This window comes from Suncus etruscus, chromosome 8 (genome assembly GCF_024139225.1).
Source record: "Suncus etruscus isolate mSunEtr1 chromosome 8, mSunEtr1.pri.cur, whole genome shotgun sequence".
Taxonomy (NCBI): Eukaryota; Metazoa; Chordata; class Mammalia; order Eulipotyphla; family Soricidae; genus Suncus; species Suncus etruscus.
The window spans coordinates 66,179,999-66,202,663 of NC_064855.1; the positions used below are offsets into that span (position 1 = coordinate 66,179,999).

At 41.8% G+C, this 22,665-nt stretch overlaps 1 protein-coding gene across 1 annotated transcript in view; it reads right to left on the minus strand.

Moving 5' to 3' along the window:
• Positions 1–765: 765 nt before the first annotated feature.
• Positions 766–22,665, minus strand: part of GTF2F2 (general transcription factor IIF subunit 2) — a 162,146-nt gene continuing 140,246 nt past the window's right edge. The window contains exons 7-9 of the mRNA XM_049778842.1: positions 20,264–20,407; positions 1,592–1,774; positions 766–1,400 (exon numbers count right to left, since the gene is read on the minus strand). Of these exons, the coding sequence (XP_049634799.1) occupies positions 1,655–1,774; positions 20,264–20,407 (264 nt within the window). The 3' untranslated portion in view covers positions 766–1,400; positions 1,592–1,654. The remainder of the gene's footprint in view (positions 1,401–1,591; positions 1,775–20,263; positions 20,408–22,665) is intronic.

The following is a 22,665-nucleotide window of genomic DNA, read 5'->3' on the forward strand; positions in this document are numbered from 1 at the left end:
TGCTGGAACTACAGTATTCTGGGACCAAAGATTAAATAATACAGAAGAGTGTCTCTTCTGTATTTCCAGGATATCTTTTACTATATAACAACTAAACATTGCTATTTGTGACTTCTTGGTTGACATGAAATAGGAACCAAACAAACAGACAAGTGAAAAACAAATTTTTTATTGGGCTCAGCTTGCTAAAGTTTCTTTTGCTTTGGTAATATTTGTGGGTGTGATTTTTTTTGTTGGTGGTTTTTGGGTCACACCTGGCAGTGCTCAGGGGTTTTTCCTGGCTCCGTGTTCAGAAATTGCTCCTGGCAGGCACGGGGGACCACATGGGACGCTGGGATTCGAACCGATGACCTTCTGCATGAAAAGGTAAACACCTTACCTCCATGCTATCTCTTCGGCCCCTGTGGGTGTGATTTTGGTCAAATTTTGGGCTAGAAAAACTTTAGCCATGGCACATACTGTTTTTATTTACAATTAAAATGAAAAATAAAGGAAACATTTCCATGCCAAGGGCATCGATACAGATACCCGGTGTCCACATTGCTACCGTTTTGTGCCATCATCTGCTAAGCACTAATCAATATTAGTCTTTAGGGCAAACAGTAAAATTCTGAGGCTGTCCATTTTTGAATGCCTATAACCGAAATGGGGTGGGGGAGACAATATTTGACTTATTGGGAAAGTATTTAATTTCTAATAGAAATTAAAAAAACCAACAATAAACTGTGATTCCCACACCTTCCCATTTCTCATATGATAGTCACTATGGTATGATCAACTATTTGTGGAAAATACTCTCAGTACAAACATAAATGTTCTCTTGCTAATGGATATGAATGTCAAACATGATCACCTATTAAACCAATCCACCAAAAGCCTTGTTCTTGGACAATTTCAAAATAAGGAGCCTTCTGAGTGCCTTCAACTGACTACAATTTTCTTACTGTGCTGTTCACTTTGTTAAGACCAACAACCTCAGCCCTTCAGAGATGAAGCAGATGGGGAAACTTCATTTAGAAAAGGTTTCCTAATTTTATGAGTTAGAAAGTAAATAGTTTAAAATTAAAAAATGTCCAACTCCTAACTCCACTGTAAATAATCTAGTTCAGTTCTATAAATATATTTGCTTTTTCAATATTTGGTTTCTGGGGAGCCATCCCAGGCTGTACTCAGGGCTTACTCCTGGTTCTTCACTCAGGAATTACTCCTGGAAGTGCTCAGGGAACTATAGTGTAGTGCTGGGGATTGAATCTGGGTAGGCCATGTGCAAGGCCAATGCTCTACCCGGTGTACTATTGCTCTGGCCCCAAATTCAATTTTTCCTTAAACAAACAAACAAACAAACAAACAAACACTCAAGAAACTTTCCAAGAACAATTAGTTCAAAAAATTCAGCCTGGGTGGCGCTAGAGGTAAGGTGTCTGCCTTGCAAGCGCTAGCCATGGAAAGATCGTGACCACGGTTTGATCCCCTGGCATCCCATATGGTCCCCCCAAGCCAGGGGCAATTTCTGAGCACTTAGCCAGGAGTAACCCCTGAGCATCAAAAGGGTGTGGCCTGAAAACCAAAAAAAAAAAAAAAATTCAGCCAGAGAATGAAAGTCCCAGTGACCGTGTCTGGTCAGACACATATGCCCTGAAGCCTGTGGTGTTCCTCAATCACTCTTCTCTTCCGTTTGATAATGCCTGTACTCTGGTTTCAGCTCCCAGGTGTTTTTGTGGATCCCTTTTACATTCTGAATGCCAATTTCTTTCAAGATTTCCTTCAGGTAACCCTAAAAAATCCAAACAGAGAAGGCAGAAAACAGTTTGATTATAACAGGAAATCACATACCTTGGATAATAAAGGCCCACAGAGGTTACGATTTCTCAATAAAGAGGTTCAATAAACTATCTTTTTATTCTAAGCATACCAAATATAATGTCTCCAGAAAATATATTCAACTTTGATCTAATTGAGTAATTACTTGTGCTTAAAAAAAGTTAGTTGACGGGGCTGGAGAGATAGCACAGTGGTAAGGCATTTGCCTTGCAAGCAGCCAAGTCTGGGATGAATGGTAGTTTAAATCCTGGCATCCCATATGATCCCCCGTGTTTGCCAGCAGCGATTTCTGATTGGAGAGCCAGGTGTATCCCCTCAGCATCATGGGGTATGAGCCAAAAAAAAAAAAGTTAGTTGAAAATATAATAGAAAATCATTGTGATGAGGCGGGGAGCTCAAACAAAATAATACAGCATGTAGGGCATCTATTTACCACACATGAAGGTGACCTGGGTTCAATTCCTCGACACTCCTTTTAGTTCCGAGCCCACCAAGAGTGATCTCCTAGCGCAGAGCAAGGACTAAATCCTGAGCACAACTAAATGTGGTAAAACAAAACAAAACAAAAAAAAAAACAACCAAAAACTTGGGTTCAGTGCTCACAATGACATAGCATTCTAAGTGTGAGTGGTTCTGAAGTTCAGCAGCTACATTCAGTTCATTAAAAGGACTTAGCCTAAATGGGAACTATTTGTTCCAGAAACAACATGCATGCACGCACACACACATACATACACACAAACTCACACCCCTATAACTTTTTTAAAGTATTTTTGGGACCACACTATTCTATGAGTATGTACATAATAGGTTTTCAGATTCTCAGTTCATTTTTTGTTTTTGTTTGTTTTTGGGACATACCCAGTGGTGCTCTGGGGTTACTCCTGGCTCTGCACTCAAAAATCGCTCCTGGCAGGCTTGGGGGACCATATGGGATGGCAAGAATCAAACCCATGTCCATCTGCATCAGCCGTGTGCAAGGCAAACGCCCTACTATCACTGGAGTGCTATTACTCCAGGCCCCAGAATTCTCAGTTCTAAGGTATAATCTCAAACTTGTTCTTGGGCTGGAGCGATAAAACAGTGAGTGCTTGCCTCGCATGTGGCCAACCTGGGTTTGATATCTGGAACCCTATATACCTCTAATACCTGAACATTGTCAGGAGTGGTTACTGAGCACAGAGACAGGAGTAAGGCCTAAGTACTGCCAGGCATGACCCCCAAATGGGAGAAGCTTAAAAGTGAGCAAGAGCTCAGAGGGCTAAGTGCACATAAAGCCTGTAGAGGTTTCATGTCTGACTCATGGTATTACATGATCCCAACCACCACTGGCCATATCTACTGAGCATAGAGCAAAGGGTAGGCCCCGAGCACTGCCTCAAGTGAACTTAAAACCCGAGGTGGAAAAAATACTCTGGATTAGCTCTAGGTTAGGGAGGGTCTTTCTCCAGTGTGGTGACAGAACTGCATTCACAGCCTCTTAAGTGATACTTTTGTATCAGATCTACAGAATCTGTTTTAAGGATTTTCCCAGCACATACAACATCAGGATCTTCAAGTCTTCACTGTATTGACCAATGCTCGAAGCCTCATTATCACGGGAGATTTTGCGATAATCAACACAATCTACTTGCATTGTACAAGAATTTGTATTGGACTCTACAGTTTGTAAAGCTTTTCACCGAGGAGCAGTTTAGCCTCTGAATACACAGGTTTTCAGGAGCAGCCGTCCTTCCCCTGGAAGCCAGGAGGTGGCAGCAATGAATCAAGTGATCGACAGGTTGCCCTAGAAGCGGCTGCTTACCTCCACTCGAAATAGTGGAAGGATCCAAGACAACAGACGAGACATCTAGGTAACTGTGTAACTGCCCACTGTTACTTCAACTTACATCAACAAATGCAACACTGTTCATAAACTACTAAGTAACTAAACTGGGCTGATCAGTGAAAAATGATGCCCTGTGCAAGGCAAATCACATAAATGATTTGGCCAAGGTCAAAGCTTTTATGGGGCCGGAGCGATAGCACAGTGGTAGGACATTTGCCTAGCACGAAGACGACTTGTGACAGACCCAGAATCAATCCCCAGCATCCTATATGAGCCCCTGAGTCTGCCGGGAGCAATTTCTGAGCTCAGAGCCAGGAGCAATGCCTGAGCATGGCTAGGTGTGGCCCAAAAACCAATAAAAAAGAAAGCTTTTGTAAAATGCTAAAGAAGGGAGAGCAACATTACAGTGGGCAGGGCACTTGCCTTGCATGTAGCTTGATCCCTGGCACAAAATATGCCCTATCCATTCATCCACATCAGGAGTGATACCTGAGAGAAAAGTTAGGAGTAAGCTGTGTGCACTGATGGGTGTGGTCCCCAAATAAAAACAAAATGAAATGGCTCATTGTGAGACTGGCTAACAGAAAAGTGTGGATGCATACGATGGATGAAATAAACCAAAAAGTGCTGGGATTCCTGAAGGCACATGGCTCAAGAAAAGATAATAAAGAAGTTTTGGATGAGAGATGGCTCAAAGGCTGGTGCATGCTTTACATGCAAGAGACCTATGGTTCAGGGCTGGAGACAAAGTATAGAGGGTATGCATGTGGCAAACTCGGTTTTTACTCAACCCTCTAGGATCCGTGTGGTCCACTGAGCTCTGCAAGGAGTAATTACTGAGCAAAGAACCAGAAGTAAACCTCTGAGCATTGTGAGGTGTGCAAATCCCAAAATGAAACAAAATAAAACAAAAAGACAGGGACAGGAGTGATAGCACAGTGGTAGGGCATTTGCTTTGTATGCAGATGACCTGGGATGAACTAGGGTTCGATTCCTGGCACTCCCATTGGTCCCCTGAGCCTGCCAAGAGCAACCTCTGAGCACCGCCAGGTGTGGCCCCAAAACCAACCAAACAAACAAAAAGATAGGCCCAGATTTAATTACTGGGTTGAGCTCAATGGGGAGCAACTGCCAGAGTTGGGAGTAGCTCCTGAGATGTCAGGTGTGGCTCTAAAAGAAACAAACAAGGGAATATCTTCTTTCCTTTTGTTTTGGGGTAACATCTGGTGGTATTAAGGGGACCATGCAGTGTTGAGGGTCAAACTAGGGCCACATGCTAGGTCAGTTCTCCATTTGTCAAATAACAAGAGGGGATTAGGGTCACAAGACTAGCCATGGTGCAGAATGGGTGATTAAGCAGAAGAATTTTCCTGGCCTGGATTTTGAAGAAGTTTCAAATTAGAACCTAAGACCAGTTTATATGAACTCGATGAATGAACCTGGCACAAAATATTAGTAGATAATGTAGGAACAGTGAAAAATAAGATTAAAAAGTCTAAAGCAACAAAAAGAACAGAGAACAAGTTACTCCTCTTTAAAATTTCCTAAGTTCCCCTTCGATATTTAGTTTCCGAACTCTTTCCACTAGTTTCTGCTCACATTTTCTTTCCCCACTTGGCCTTGCCATTCCCCTTAACACAGACTTGTACTTCTGTGTCTGCATGCTTCTAGTTTCTTCCATATGCTCTTTCCTCCCTTTCTCTGTGATGCTTCCTCATTCCCACAAATCTAAAATTGCCATCTTAGGGTTGGAGCAATAGTATAGTGAGGTGAGGTGCTTGCATTGCATCTCATATTGGCCCCTGAGCACGATCAAGAGTGATTCCTGAGTGCAGAGCCAGAGTAAGCCTGGAACATTGCCTGGTGTGGTCCCCAAACAAAAATCCTTTCATATTGGGTTCCATGCCCTTTTCTTGGAAAAATATTCCTAGGAGTGCACCACTTAGATCTACATTCTGACCTGCACTTACTTCACCCACTGCACCTACACCAGCAATACACACGATGTGTTCCTGCCCCACATGTGCCTGCCTGCAGTCACTTAAGTGGAAGGACAGAGTGTACCCATTAAAAGGAGGGAGGGAACATAAAAGGGACTGCTGAGCAAGCCTGTAGGAATAATGTTGTGCTTTGCTAACTGGTTCTCCGCTTTTAGCATTCAAGTTTTATTATTATTATTATTATTATTATTATTATTATTATTATTATTGTTTTTAGGGCCACACCTGGTGATGCTCAAGAGTGACTCTTGGCTCGGCACTCAGGAATCATTCCTGCCAGGTTCAGGGGAAGGGAGAGACCACATGTGATGCTGGAGATTGACCCAGGTTGGCCCCATGCAAGGCCAACGCCGTACCCGCTGTGCTAGAGCTCCGTCTGCCTCAGCACTCAAACTTTAGTTAGCCTACAGGGCAATGAGCCACTTGGAGAAATAAAAGTTTACTGATTAAATTGTGCCACCTGTCTCTGAGTGACATTTATTGCTAAAATCTGTATTATAATGCTAAAATATTGGAGAAAAAGCCAATTGGGAAAAATTGTAAAGGTTCTAACAGGATTGAAGGCTAACAGATAATTTTATTTTCCCTTTTAAAAATTTAAGAGTGGAGAGAATGCTGAATGGGCTGAGTGCATAAGTGCCCAAGCACTGTTGGGAGAGACCTGAGCATTACCAGATACAGCCAGAAAACCAAAGAAAGTACATATATTCACCTAAATATTTTTTTAGCATCTCAGGTAGAGAGGCACACAGCTTTTGTTCCAGAGAATGTGAAGTGAAAGATCAGCGTGTATGTGGGAAGGAGACAAAGATGGATAACCCAGTAATTATGAAATAAAAATAAATGAAAATAATGAAAACATATCTGCAAGATGCTACAGAAGCACCCAATTGAACCTGATTCATGATGTTCAGTTGGAAAGTGCATTTGATCAATGGAACTGAATGGCAATTCAATCTGTGCAGCATAAGAGAGGCCAGTTCTCTCTCTGCTTATTTATTCTAATATTGAACAAGTTTCGAATTTAAATTTTTGGTGTCCACTTTTTTTTTGTTTTTGTTTTTGGGCCACACCCGGCGGTGCTCAGGGGTTACTCCTGGCTGTCTGCTCAGAAATAGCTCTGGCAGGCACGGGGGACCATATGGGACACCGGGATTCGAACCAACCACCTTGGGTCCTGGATCGGCTGCTTGCGAGGCAAACACCGCTGTACTATCTCTCCGGGTCCTTTGGTGTCCACCTTTATTTCACACAAAGGAATCTTGAAACACATCTTTTTTTTTTTGGGGGGGGGGTTTGGGCCACACCTGGTAACACTCAGGGATTACTCCTGGCTATGCGCTCTGAAGTCACTCCTGGCTTGGGGGCCATATGGGACGCCGGGGGATGGAACCGCGGTCCATCCTAGGCTAGCGCTGGCAAGGCAGACACCTTACCTCTAGCACCACCCCTTGAAACACATCTTTATGTCACACTGGATTGGATGTTTCTCAGTACAGACAACATGTCCTGAGACAGGTCTGAATTATTTCAATCTGGCTCTGCCCAGCCATTCCTCACTGAAGGGATCTGGGAGACAGTGCAAACTCAGAGCAAGCCTGATGCTGGGGAGAAAGGAAAGGCAGGGCACTTTCCACACAGAAGGAAAGGGCAAAACACAACTTGACTGCTCAGTCAAACAATCAGAATGTAGCTTATGCTTATGGGTCAAGATAAAATTGTGGAAACCAGGAAATAGCTTCAAGTGCTGAAGCAAATGCTTTGCAAACTGGAGCCCTTGTGATCAAATCCTGACTCCACAAAGTCCTCCAAGTATCTCTGAATGTGGCTCTAAAACAAACAAAATGTGACTCAAAGACCAGAAATCCATGGACCAAATTTCTAATTTCCCACAGTGATCAAGACAAACTTATGCAGAGTCACAAGGCACAAAGGCCTATTTTGGTACCTATTTTAGTACTTTCTCATTCCTTCTTTCTTTCTACCCCTTATAATTTGTCAACCAACTGATGAATATATCTACATCCCATTATACTATGAAATTCAGTGGCAAACATAATGAATGAAACATATCTAAATTCCTAGAAGTTGATGTCTTCCTAAGGTTTTAGTAACTATATATTATGAAAATTTATATTAGAGATGGCATGGGGGGGGGAGAGAAGTAACCAATTCATAGATATGTAACACACATATCCACAAAACTCTACATTTAAAAATACTGAAAATAGGGCCAGAATGACAGAATGATAGTATAGCAGGTCTGATGGACGCTTGCCTTGCATGTGGTTGACCTGGGTTTAATCCCCGGCACCAAATTTGGTTCCCTTGAGCCCCACCAGGAGTAATCCCTGAGGCATAGCCTGGAGAACTGTCAGGTGTGGCGCAAAAAGTGGAAAAAAAAAAAGTTTTCAGTTGAGGGTGAGGTAAAAAGGATTGTCTAGTTCGCAGCATTTATGTTAACATCATTTTAAAATTATCATAATCATCACAGTAAAGTAAAAAGAGCTAGCTCTAAATATCAGTTCAGAGCCAGTGGAAAATATGATGACTATCATTTCCAACCATTCAGCATTTAAACGCCGCAATACAGAACTGAACTGAAGGTGGCTGGCTGGCACAGAAAGGTCTTCTACAAAAGGGTAATTTGTGGCATCTCAATCCTCAGGCTCTATGAGGAAGTCAGGAAAAACACACTATTTTTGCTTAGAGCTGCTAGCTGTAAGTGTTCAAGGAGGCTTTTCTGACTACTATGGAGCAGATCCTACTTAGAAAGGCCATCCACAAGATAAAATGAGGGCTAGAGAGAGAGCATGCAGCCCAATTTGTTGGGTTTGATCCCCAACACTGCCAGGATGTCTGAGGATAGAGAGGGAGTAAGACCTGAATAGAGTAGGATGAGGCCCATACCCCTCAAAACCCCCAAACCAGAAAAAAAAATAAAGCAAACAAACCTCACCCCCCCAGAATGAAGGAGGACAGTGAAGAGCTAGGATGAGACAGATCTAATTAAGCAGAGCTGGATCTAATCTGGATCTAAGTGGGTGGATCTAGCCATGTCTAAACCTACACAGACATTCTTTAACTTCCCAGCTACTTGAGCCAATAAGTTCTATTTTTGCTTAAGTTAGTTTCTATTCCTTAAAATGGAAAAATCTCTAACCAATTCACAGATATGTAAGAGTTCATACTTCTCATTAAAAACATTGCCTTTTTTAAATATATATATAAATGCTCAGTATGGGGGCAGGAATGATTAACATAGTGTGGTAGGATGCTTACCTTGCATGTGACTGAACCAGGTTTGATCCCAGGCATCCCATATGGTTCGTTGAGCACTGTCACAAGTAATTTTTTTTTTTTGGGTCACACTCAGTGGTGCTCAGGGGTTACCTCAGGCTCTGCCCTCAGAAATCGCTCCCCAACTATTTCAAAAGGCATAAAATGAACATGTATGTCTTTTCAACATTTTTTTTTTGGGGCCACACCCGGCGGTGCCCAGGGGTTACTCCTGGCTGTCTGCCCAGAAATAGCTCCTGGCAGGCACGGGGGACCGTATGGGACAACGGGATTCGAACCAACCACCTTTGGTCCAGGATCGACGGCTTGTGAGGCAAATGCCACTGTGCTATCTCTCTGGGCCCATCCTTTCAACATTTTATGTGTGTTTTCTTTGACAGCTATAGCTCTGAATATTTTCTTATACAGTGACGATTTTCCCCATTTTTTATCTTCTCTTTGTGAACTTTTCAATAGGGAATTTGTTAAAAGAGTCCCTCAGTTTAATGCTTATGTTTGAACCAAGTCACGGGTATTGTTGGACGTGTTCTTACGCCCCCATATGCACCGATAACGCCATGCGGCTTTATTTCTTGTTTGCATAGGCACATTAAAACGGGAAAATACTATACATACCAATAAGTTCTTATCTTATAGAGATGGGAACACACAAATCTTGTAGTGCAATGGGACCTTACACCCTGAACATTGACATAATGACCTGGCACAGGCCTCAGAAGAATGGGCATTCTCCATTCACCCCTGATCTAGGGAAGCCATATATGAAACATCCGAGGTTGTCTATAACATCACCTGGAAGCAATCCTCTACCAGGGAAGACCCTACCGCCTCTCTGACATCGACCTACTCAAAAGAGACTTCCCTTAACACTGAGAAGACTTTTTTTTTGGGGGCGGGCCACGACCGTTTGACGCTCAAGGGTTACTCCTGGCTATGTGCTCAGAAATTGCACCTGGCTTGGGGGGGATCATATGGGATGCTGGGGATCAAACCGTGGTCCATCCTATGCTAGCGCTTGTAAGGCAGACACCTTACCTCTAGTGCCACCTTCCCGGCCCCAACACTGAGAAGACTTAACATCAACAACGACCAGCTTATTGGACAGGGTTTTCTGCATTGCCCTTTAATTGTGAGGTGAAACTAGAGGATGCTCCACACCAGCCTGACTTTAATATAGGATATGCAGATTCTAGGATCTTTAATGCAGAAACCTGATGCCAACAATAGAGACTGTGTGAAAAATAAAACTGTATTGACACTACAGAGAACGACTTGGATTGAACAAACTAGTTTGCCTGGAACCTAGAGTTGGTCTTATGCCAGGAAACTTCAGAGGTAGGGTCTCCTTGTATTTAGGCCAAGGCTTTTTCTTTCCATGTCCCCCATATTTTGGTGGGCCTATGCAAACAATACTTGCCACTCTAACACCATTTACTTGTGCTCCTTTGACTCTAAACCTTAAAAAAAAACCACTTAAACTTTTGATGTTAACTCAAACTAATATGCATGTGCATGAAAATGTAAAAAAAAAATACTATGTCTTCAATGTTTAAGGAGTCACATAAATTTCATGGCTTTAGATTGCTTTGTGTACTGCTAAGAAATGTTATAATGTACTACAATCTGGAGACTTGTGGACAAAGTAATTGTACATGGGTTCTGTTTTGGTTCTGTTTTATCTTTCTTAATGTTCTTTGACTGTAAGTTCAAAATTTAGGCGTCAGCAAGGGGATTTCTTCTGAGAACTATGTATATGGGTGATCGTCCTTCCCCTGTAACTTTACCTTATCCTCTTTCTTTGCATCATTATTATCATAATTAAAAATTAAAAATAAAGAAAAAGAAAAAAAAAAAAGAAATCGCTCCTGATAGGCTCAGGGGACCATACGGGATGCTGGGATTTGAATTACTGTCTGTCCTGGATTGGCAGCGTGCAAGGCCTTACTACTGTGCTATTTCTCTAGCCCTATGGAGTAATTTCTGAGTGCAGAGACAGAAGTAACTCCTGAGCACAGCTGGATGTGGCCCCCAAACAAAACAAAAACAAAAAATGCTCACCATATCAAATTCTTTTTATTTTTTGGGTCACACCCGGCAGCAGTCAGGTGTTACTCCTGGCAGGCTTGCAGGACCATATGGAATGCCAGGATTTGAACCACTGTCCTCCTGCATGTAATGCAAAAGCCCTGCTTCCATGCTATCTCTCCGGCCCCAGTCCATCGTATTCTTTAGCCATCTTATCCTTTAAATATATTTTTTGGTGCATTCGTTCCTGCCCACTTCAGAATCTGAAATGTGTACTTTCTTTTTTTGACCCTCTTTATGTTTTTCAAAATAGAACTATTTCACTTAAAATAAAATCTTCTTAGGGTCAGAGATAATAGTACAGGATTACTTGTTTGCAGAGGAATGAAATCAGTTTAAAGACAGGCATTGCTTCTGGTCCCTTAAGCACCTGTCACCCCTGAGTAAAGAGTCAAGAATAGCCCCTGAGCACAGCAGGGTATGGCATATTTGTCCTCCGCAAAGAAAAAAGTATATCTCCTTATATCTTGTTGGTGTCATATTATACTTTATTTATATTTTTTGGCCACACCTGGTGATGCTCAGGGGTTATTCCTGGCTATGTGCTCAAAAAACACTCCTCGCTTGGGGAATCATATGGGACGCTGGGGGATCAAACCATGGTCCATCCTAGGTTAGGGCATGCAAAGCAAATGCCCTACCACTTGTGCCGCCGCTCTAGCCCCTACTTTAATTATTTTTTTCAAGTTTTTTTTTTTTTTTGGGGCCATATCTGGTGATGCTCAGGGTTTACTTCTGGCTATGTGTTCAGAAATGCTCCTGGCTCAGGGGACCAAATGGGACATTGGGGATTGAACCCAGGTCTGTCCTAGGCCAGCCACGTGCAAGGCAAACACCCTACCGCTGTGCTATCGCTCCGGCCCCTTTATTCAAGATTTTATTTAGATATGTCTGGAACAAACAGGGTAAGGTTAACAACACCTTATTTTTTATTTTTTTTATTTTTTTTTTTGGCTTTTGGGCCACACCCAGCGGTGCTCAGGGGTTACTCCTGGCTGTCTGCTCAGAAATAGCTCCTGGCAGGCACGGGGGACCATGTGGGACACCGGGATTCGAACCAACCACTTTTGGTCCTGGATTGGCTGCTTGCAAGGCAAACGCCGCTGTGCTATCTCTCCGGGCCCACAACACCTTATTGTTAAACTGTGCCTATCTGCCAAAAGACTACTTTTTGAAAATAAGCAACCGCCTGCTATTTAAGCATTATTTAATGTTGGGAAACAAAATATGGGCACCACACTGCTTTGGAATCAAAGTCATACAAATCTTTGCCTCATTTTCCCTGTTGATTTAAACTTACTTTAATAAAAGCATACAAATTGTTCAATTACATACTCTGAATTTAAAAAATGCTCCACTGGAGCAAAAGAACTTAAGAGGGCTAGATGAACACACATTTTGCATGTGTGAGCCCCAGGTTAGATTTCTAGAACTGTCAGGCTTCAAGGGTACAAAGCAAAGCCTCCCAAAATAAAGCTTCCCCCCAAGAAATGCTCTACTTTTGGGGACATAATTAGGAATTGTTTTTAGAGGACAGCACTGATAGTTAAAGATAAATGTCCCTGAATCATGCTTTGTAACTTGGAGATCAGAAGACAAGAAATAAAGCAGGTTAAAGTTATTTGAAATCACTCCTTTGATAGAAAGGAAAGGTTATGAGACCATAGGCAAACAGTATTAGGCTCCAAATGGTCTTGATTGTTTGGTTTCAATGGGGTCAGTCAGATAAACTTTCTAATAGCCTGTATTTTTTAAGGGAATACTAAATGTGTCTATTATAGATATCATATTTATAAAAAACTAATACAACACATTCCAGGTAAAAGATCAAAGACTGCAAGTAGAGAAATAATAGGGTATTTCTTTGGAAGGAGGAAAAAAACTCCGTCTGTAAATGGACAATGTACCCCTAACTTCATATTAGTCAAAATATAGACTTTTTTTGCCCTCACATCTGGTGATGCTTGGGGAATTACTATTCTGCACACAGGAATTACTTGTGGAAGTGCCTGGGGGACCATTTGCAATGCTGGGAATCGAACCCAGGTTGGCCATGTGCTGTACTATTGCTCTAGCTTCTTTACTTGCCCTTAAGAGTGACTTTAACCCTTTGCCTATGCCAGTCACGTGCTAGTAAATGAGAATAAGAGAGGCTCTGAGAATAGCTTCTTTAGTCACCAATTTTACTTTCAGAAGCAAAAGATTTTAGAAAAAAAATAGTATAGAAAGAAATGGACTAGAAAAACAAGAAATACTGCAGATTCACTCAGAATATGTTAAAAGTGACATTCTTAAAGGTCAGAAAGCAGACGGGTATGATTATAGTGACAACGTTAATAGCACAGAGGATGTGTCAATATCCAAAGTGGCATTGGAACCATCAGAAACTGAGAAAATTAAATGCAAATACTAAAGACTTGATGAATGCAATAAGATTTCTTCTTTTAGGGCTCAAAAACCTGTTTAATAGAATACTAATTATTAGCTGCAAAACACTTTGCATTTGCATCTTGCACAAAAATCATCCTAATTCTTTAAGTATTTAACAAATAAGTTATTTTAAATAAATATGATTATAACCATTTAATTAGAAATACTGGTAAATTAAGGATACCAATGATATTCTGCAAAGAAGTGGATCAAACACTCCTGAAATTTATTTGGGAAAAGGAGTATAAGAGGCATCACTTTTCCCAACTTTAAATTGTACTACAAACCTGCAGTAATTGAAACAGCATGGTATCAGAATAAAGATAGACTCTCAGATTAGTGGAATAGACTTGAATATTCAGAAATTGTTCCCCAGCCATACAATCAATTAATCTTTGATAAAGGAAAAAAAAAGAAATACTAGTAAATTATATGTTGTCACATGTTAAATAAGTAAAATATTAAATGACATATATTGAATGTATTTCAGTTCTTTGTCCTGAACTATTTGGCTAAATGGCATGGCGGATCTAAAACTGCTAATGCATACTCCAATTCCAGTGCTTTTCCACCACACCAGGAAGCCCTTTCCTGGACCACTGAGCTTCATGTTCACTGGGTTCTTTCCCTCTCTTTGTACTGCTTAGATTAAAACCAAACCAGTAATAGTGAACTGACAGGTGTTAATATAGACGTATGCTTCTGTGAACCTTTTTTTTAGTTTTGTTTCTTTTGTGTGTGTGTGTGTGTGTGTGTGTGTGTGTGTGTGTGTGTGTGTGTGTGTGACACACAGAAGCTCTGGGGTTTCTCCTAGCTCTACGCTCAGAAATCGCTCCTTGCAGGCTTGGGGATGCTGGGATTCAAACCACCATCCTTCTGGGTCTAAGGCAGGGGTCTCAAACTCGAGGCCCGTGGGCCATTTTCGGCCCTCCGTACAACATTTTGTGGCCTGTGGCCGGCCTTCAAATACCGCAGTATTCGCGATTATTCGCTTATCAAATAATCGCAATAAAAATCACATTAGTAAGAAAAAAATTGCATTAAACATTTGCATACCCTTAGCAGTTCCGTTCAGGGTATGCAAATGTTTAATGCGATTTTTTTTTTTGTTTTTTGTTTTGTTTTTTTTTAACTCTTTTTTTTTTTTTTTTTGGTTTTTTTGGGTCACACCCAGCAGTGCTCAGGGGTTATTCCTGGCTCCAGGCTCAGAAATTGCTCCTGGCAGGCACGGGGGACCATATGGGACTCCGGGATTCGAACCGATGACCTCCTGCATGAAAGGCAAATGCCTTACCTCCATGCTATCTCTCCGGCCCACTAATGCGATTTTTTAATGCGAATATTCGGTAAGTGAAATCCTTTATGTGGCCCTGCCTCACCCCGACTTTGCCTCCTGCAGTCCCCAGATAAATTGAGTTTGAGGCCCCTGGTCTAAGGCAAACATCCTATCTCTGTGTTATCTCTCTGGCCCCACTTCTGTGAACCTTTAAAAGGGGTATTTGGTGGGGCCGGGAAGGTGGCGCTAGAGGTAAGGTGTCTACCTTGCAAGTGCTAGCATAGGACTGACCGCGGTTCGATCCCCCGGCGTCCCATATGGTCCCCCCAAGCCAGGGGCGATTTCTGAGCGCATAGCCAGGAGTAATCCCTGAGCGTCAAATGGGTGTGGCCCAAAAACCAAAAAAAAAAAAAAAAAAAAAAGGGTATTTGGGCCCGGAGACATAGCACAGCGGTGTTTGCCTTGCAAGCAGCCGATCCAGGACCAAAGGTGGTTGATTCAAATCCCGGTGTCCCATATGGTCCCCCGTGCCTGCCAGGAGCTATTTCTGAGCAGACAGCCAGGAGTAACCCCTGACACCGCCGGGTGTGGCCCAAAAACTAAAAATAAAAAATAAAAATAAAAAATAAAAGGGGTATTTACCTACACAGAGGAGACCTGGTCTTGGTTACTTCTTTCTGGATATAGGGGCTTTCAAACAGTTCAAAGGTGAGATACAGATACAGAGGGGGAGAAGAGAGAATTAGAATCACAAACTTTGAGGTGAGAGGGATCACAAAGGTAATCAAATCCTGTCCTTCAAATTTACCAGATCCCACTGAGGTAAATGGTAAGAATGGAGCCCAAGTCGACCACTTCCTGCTTTCTCCTGTAGTCAAGGAGAATCACAGCTCTGGCAGATTTGGGCATACACCTTTGATTAACTCTTCTTCCACATTCCAATTACATGAATCCTCTCAAGTTCCACTTAAGGAAAATAAGATGGTCCTTGAATACTGAAATGAGACCATTTTCTTTTATTTCAAGTCAATTCAAATGTTTCTTATTTCTACTGTGTTTGAGCTAAGGAGTATATATGTTCTCTAGGAACTGGGATAACATGCAATATTGTCTTCAAGAAATTTAAGTTCTTTTTTTTTTTTTTTTTGGGTCACACCTGGCAGTGCTCAGGGGTTATTCCTGGCTCCAGGCTCAGAAATTGCTCCTGGCAGGCACAGGGGACCATATGGGGTGCCGGGATTCGAACCGATGACCTCCTGCATGAAAGGCAAACGCCTTACCTCCATGCTATCTCTCCGGCCCCGAAATTTAAGTTCTTGAGGTGGGCGTGGTATACCAATATAGTATTCCTGAAACGTTATTAACATTCTGCAAATCGTGGTGCTTAAATGAAAAAAAGAAAAGAGAAAATGGGGCTGAAGTTATAGCATAGCAGGTAGGGCATTTGTCTTGCATGCAGTCAACCTGGATTCAATCCCCAGTGGTCTCCCGAGCCTGACAGGAGTGATTTCTGAGTGCAGAGCTAGGTGCAGAGCCTGAGCACCACTTGATATGGCCCCAAAACAAAAACGAACAAAAAATTAGAAAAGAGAAACTTATGTTTTGGTGAGGGGAGCTAGTTCAGGGCTATGGAGCAAACCCTGCATGTGTCCAAGCCTGATTTAATTCCTGGCACCATAAGGCTAGTTGGGCTTTGCAAGGGCAGGGTGGTCTTCAGCACTGCAGAGCCTGAGCAGCATGACATCCTTGGGCCTTCCCAAAGAACAATTGGCCCAGATGGCCAAGCATTGCTGAGAGAGGTCCCTGGACTCCTAGAACACTGCTTGGAAGGTCACCCCCCCCCCCCACTCCTAAAAAAGAAACCTAAGCTTGCAAAATACTCATTTAATTTCTAAGTCAGTTCTCAAAAGCTCTTCAAACATTCCCAAGTCCTATGTGGGAATTTGAAGATTTTTTTTGTTAATTATTTTGAGCCACATCTGGTAATGCTCAGGGGTTATTCTTGGCTTTCTAGTTAGGCATCACTATGGCAGTGCTCTGAGGACTGTAAGGAGTGCTGTGGATTGAACTTGAGTTGATCATGAAAGGCAATACTATGACTTTGGAGTACTTGCAGTACTATGACTTCGGACTCCTATAAAAGAATTTAATATCAACTACTGGTCCTGAAAAAAATGCACGTATGTTTATTTTTTGTTTTTTTGGGCTATACCCAGAGACTCTCAGGGGTTACTCCTGGCTCTAAGCTCAGAAATTGTTCCTGACAGGCTTGGGGGAATCATATGGGATGCTGTGGCTCAAACCCAGGTCTGTCCCGGGTTGGCTGCATTCAAGGCAAATGACATACCAGTGCTATCATTCCTACCCAAATGCACATATTTTTGCATATACTGAAATTACTGGGTCTCCTAAAGCACTTCCCCATCCCTCCACTGTATAGTAAAGAAACTCTTTTATGAGTTTGAGTACCACCACAGAAAAATAATCTTCAGGACTGAAGCTGAAAGAAACATCAGTAATCCCTTGTTGTTGATGCAAAATGAATTAAATAATGTTGTCTTACTATCCTTTGAATGTTCCATGTTCCTCTATAAATGTTTTTCTTCCATATTTAATTTCTTTGTTATGCCATGAAAATATATTATTGATATTCATAGCTTCTGGAATTCATAAATTTAATTAAAACCAGAAGAAGCAAGCTTAGCTAATGAATTATTCTATTTCAAATTTTCATCTAGCTTGGAATGCTCTTTGTAAGGCTTTGATGCTGAAAGGAGTGAGATCATTAAGATGAGCTGATAATACTGCGGTATAAGCACTTTACTCTATTAGAATAAGTATTTAGTGCTTCTTTTCGAATTTAAATGAATTTTTTTAAGGGGGGAAGGGAGGGAAAGAGGGAAGAAAGGAAAAAAGAAGGAAGGAGAGGAAGGGATGAAGGAAGGAAGAAAAAGAAGAGACGGATGGAGCAAATTTAAATTACGTAATTTCTTTTCTTTTAATTTTTTTTTTTGGTTTTTCGAGCCACACCCATTTTATGCTTAGGGGTTACTCCTGGCTAAGCGCTCAGAAATTGCCCCTGGCTTGGGGGGACCATATGGGACGCTGAGGCATCGAACCCCAGTCTTTCCTTGGCTAGCGCTTGCAAGGCAGACACCTTACCTCTAGCGCCACCTTGCCAGCCCCTAAATTAATTTCTTAATAAAACAGTGAAAGGCTGATGTGTAATAATAAAAATAATCTCTGAAGAGGAAAACGAACAGTACAATCAATATTAAAATTTCATAAATTACTTCCAAACATTCTGAAGAAGTCAGAAAAAGAGACATGACAAGCCCTTTAATAAAGTTAGTTGTTACTTGTAAAAATGTTTGCTCTTTTTGGTGTTAAAGACTGAACCCAGGGCCTCATATATAGGACACTTGTGTTCGATTACTGAGGTATGTTCTTAATCCCCAAAATATTTAGAATTGGTTATATATAGAATATATATATAGAATCTTGTTATATATGAATCTAAGTAAATAGGTAGAGTATCTAGAATAAACAGTTAAGTCAACAAAATAATAAATGAGATCATGGAAGAACAGAAAATAAAAATAATTTCCAGTACTTGTTTTCAGACCTGTAGGCAATAATATTATTATTCAATTTGATACTCCACTAACATTCAGTGTGAAAAAGTGAAACGGAAGGAAATGTGATTCAAAGACTAATGAATCTGAATATCTCCTCTGAATGGATTAAAAATACAAAATACAAAGTGTTAGCAAATAGGAACAAATGTCTGCACAAATGATAAACATAATCTTTCAAAGATATTAAGTTACTAATGTTTCCTATAAAAATCAAGACTAGGCCAATCCAAGTAAAATCTTTGTTGCCTTTGGGCCACATATCTGGCAATACTCAGGGGTTGCTTCTGGCTTTGTACTTAGCAATTGATTCTAGGGATCTTAGGGGGACCATTTGAGATGCCAGGTTCATTGTGTATAAGGCAACCTATATTAGTGTTCCAGCCCTTCACTTCAACCACAGTCTGTGTGTGTGTGTGTGTGTTTGGTCCACACTTGGTGATGCTCACTGCGTGTAAGGTAACCTATTATTATTGCTCCAGCCCTTCACTTCAACCACAATCTGTGTGTGTGTGTGTGTGTGTGTGTGTGTGTGTGTGTGTGTGTGTGTGTTTGGTCCACACCTGGTGGTGCTCAGGGGTTACTCCTGGCTCCTACACTCAGATATCACCCCTGGAAGGCTCAGAGGACCATATGGAATGCTGGGGATTGAACCTGGGTCAGTCACATGCAAGGCAAAACGCCCTACTGCTGAGCTATCACTCTGGCCCCCCAACCACAATCAACAATCATTGTGAAGAAATACAGGTACAGTTTACAAGACTTAATGCTACTGGATAGGTAGTTCTGATTAAAAACAAAAGTCATGGCTGGAGCACATAGGTGCTTTGCACACATGAAGACCAGATTTTATCCCCAATACTGCATGGTCCCATGTACTCCGTGGAACATTGAGAGTAGCTAGAGAGATGGAAGTGGCCCCTGAGTATTGCTAAGTATAACTTTAAACAACAACAACAACAACAACAACAACAAAGAAAAAGAAGAAAGGTAGAGATAGACATTGACAGACCACATGACCCCAAATAATTTCCCCATCTCAGGCTGGTAGTGGAGAAATGGGTAGATGGGAGGTGAAACAGGGGCTTGGGGGGTGGGCCCTGAGTACTTTGGTGGGGGCTGGGGGAGATGACTACACATACTAGGACTATCCCTGTTAACTTGACTATATTAAAAAATTCTTCTATGAGGTGCATTTTACTTGTGGGGGTACTCCCAAGCAGTGTTCAGGGGGCTCTGAGGTCTTTTATGTTTATTCTTGGCCTGGTTGTGGGCCTGAGAGTTCAATATCAAATCAGTGTGGTATGTGGGGGCATACCTGGGCCACACGTGGGGGTGAGCCATGTGGGGGGACATGCAGAGCCAGAGACTGGACTCTGAGCTGTTCCCCTAAATGCTGTGGGGGCAGAAACTCAAAGAAAAAGGAGTTTAGCTTTCTGGAGTGAAACATTGTCAAAGATTAGTCAAAAGGAGCATCAATCCACCTTTGTTTCCTATGGAGCTATTGGGACTAAATAAAATTAAGGTGATGCTGATAAAAAAAAAATGAACCAAAAATGGCTGCAGCAGTAGCATATTTATTTATTTACTTAAAAGTTTTGGGGCCACACCTTGCAATGCTAAGTGCTTACTCCTGCTGTGCTCAGGGATCACTCCTACAGGTGTATGGGGATCAGATGTAGTATTGGGAATGAGATCTGGGTCAGTGACATATAAGGCAAGTGCCTGACCTCAACTATCTCCCTGCCCAGCATCTTCTCTGTGTGCTGAACTAAAGCCTGACATGAACACAAGTGCACAAGTACTAATACCTGACACATTTTTTCTTGGGAGAGCCGTATTACCAAAACCTGTCAGAGCTAAAAGATGAATGTGAACGTATACATACCACAGGCTGTTTTGTGATGTCCACCAAGTCCTTAAGATTGTAATATTGATGCTTCTCAAAAGCAGAAAACAGCATGTCTAAAACATATTGCTTATCAGCACGAGCTCGTTTCCCATCTTCTTTCTTTTTCCTTTCATATTCGATCTATGTGCAAAAAGCAAAAGCAAAGGCATCAGTGCATATATAGACTTGGAAATAAAGGAAATTAGTCATCCGTAGCTTTTTAGTTTTTTTTTTTTTTTTGTGGTTTTTGGGTCACACCCGGCAGTGCTCAGGGGTTATTCCTGGCTCCAGGCTCAGAAATTGCTCCTGGCAGGCACGGGGGACCATATGGGACGCCGGGATTCGAACCGATGATCTCCTGCATGAAAGGCAAACACCTTACCTCCATGCTATCTCTCCGGCCCCAGCTTTTTAGTTTTATCAGTTAGATTTTAAGCTGCAAGGCAGCAGGTTAAAGGGCAGTGATTCAGAAGATGGGGGACTCATTAGTCCTGGGGAAGCTTGGATTTTTTAAGGCTTTCTCCAAGAGAATCACATCAATTTACTGAGAATCTCAGCTTGTGTTGATCAGAAAGTGGTGCATTCTTTTGTTTCTGATTATTCAAATTACAGTAAAATACTTTACCTAATAAATGGTAGAGGCAGATGGTTAAAAGGCAGGTTGCAGACAATTTACTAGAGCAGATTCTCTTGGGAGCATGGTTAGGAAGCACCAATGGACATGGATTACTCATTCACTTGCTGTGCTATCACACTGGACCCAATAGGTACTAATTTTAGATTAAATTATCATAATTTTGTTTTGTTTTATTTTTGGGCCACATCCAGCAGCGCTCAGGGGTTACTTCTGGTTCTGTGCTCAGAAATCGCATCTGGCAGGTTTGAGGAAATCATATAGGATATCAGGGATCAAACTCAGGTCCGTCCTGGATGGCCGTGTGCTACTGCTGTGCTATCACTCCAGCCCATAGTATTGTGATTTTTTTTTTTTAAAGAAACACTTCACTCTGATACAGCATCAGGGAACTTGTTAGAGAAAATCGACATAAACTGGAGCAGGTCAGGTAGAAATTTACCAGTGGCCTAACAACAACTTCTAAAGAACATCTATGACCTATCAGATGAAATAACTATAATCTGTAAGTTAGCATCAAAAAGAATAAAATCTATCTTGAAACTTACAACTAAAAGATGGCCTAACTTTAGCCTTAGTTACTTTACCTATTCTGACAACAGAGATTTGTTATTAAAAAGGATAAAATCTAGTGTCTATTGATATTATAGCTAAAAATATACCTGACCTAGAATGAGGAACTTTTAAATTAGTGACAGCAAGAGTAATGGAGAACAGTATCTTTTTTTTTTTGTTTTGTTTTGGTTTTTGAGTCACACCTGGCAGCGCTCAGGGGCTACTCCTGACTCTACGCTCAGAAATCGCCCCCAGTAGGCTCAGGGGACCATATGGGATGATGGGATTTGAATTACTGTCCTGCATGCAAGGCAAACGCCCTACTGCTGTGCTATCTCTCCAGCCCCAGAACAGTAGCTTTCAGTTAAATAAAAATAGGAGTTTGACACGGAGAATATAATAGTTTTTGAGATGTATGACTTGGAAGTATTACTCAAAATTTCTATCTCGTCAGCAGATTAAGCATGGGCTTTGAATCTGCCATTGCAGGAAGATACAGAGAAAATAAAATAGACTCTTTCAAATGGTACCCCTTGTTAGGGCTCGTGCATTAAAATATAGAGGATTCTTTTTCTCCTTAGTTTTTGGATCACACCTGGAAATGTTCAGAAGCTACTCCTGGTGGTGCTCAGGGTACCAAACATAAGAGATGTCAGGGATGGGATCCAGGTTGGCAGTGGGTAAGGCAAGAGCCCTACATGCTGTATTATTTCTGTGGTCCCAAAACATTTTTTTTTTCGGGCCACACCCGTTTGATGCTCAGGGGTTACTCCTGGCTAAATGCTCAGAAATTGCCCCTGGCTTGGGGGGACCATATGGGACGCCGGGGGATCAAACCGAGGTCCTTCCTTGGCTAGCGCTTGTAAGGCAGACACCTTCCCTCTAGTGCCACCTTGCCGGCCCCAAACTTTCCTGCTTATTTTTCTTTTGGTTTTTGGGCCACACCCGGCAGTGCTCAGGGGTCACTCCTGGTTGTCTGCTCAGAAATAGCTCCTGGCAGGCACAGGGGACCATATGGGACACCGGGATTCGAACCAACCACCTTTGGTCCTGGATCGGCTGCTTGCTAGGCAAACGCCACTGTGCTATCTCTCAGGGCAAAAAATTTTTACAAGTAAAAAAATTTCAACATACAGGATCCATTTTGTTTTCATAATAAAAAAAACAAAGACTAAAATGGAGCCAATGTTGAAAACTCAGTGTGAATGTA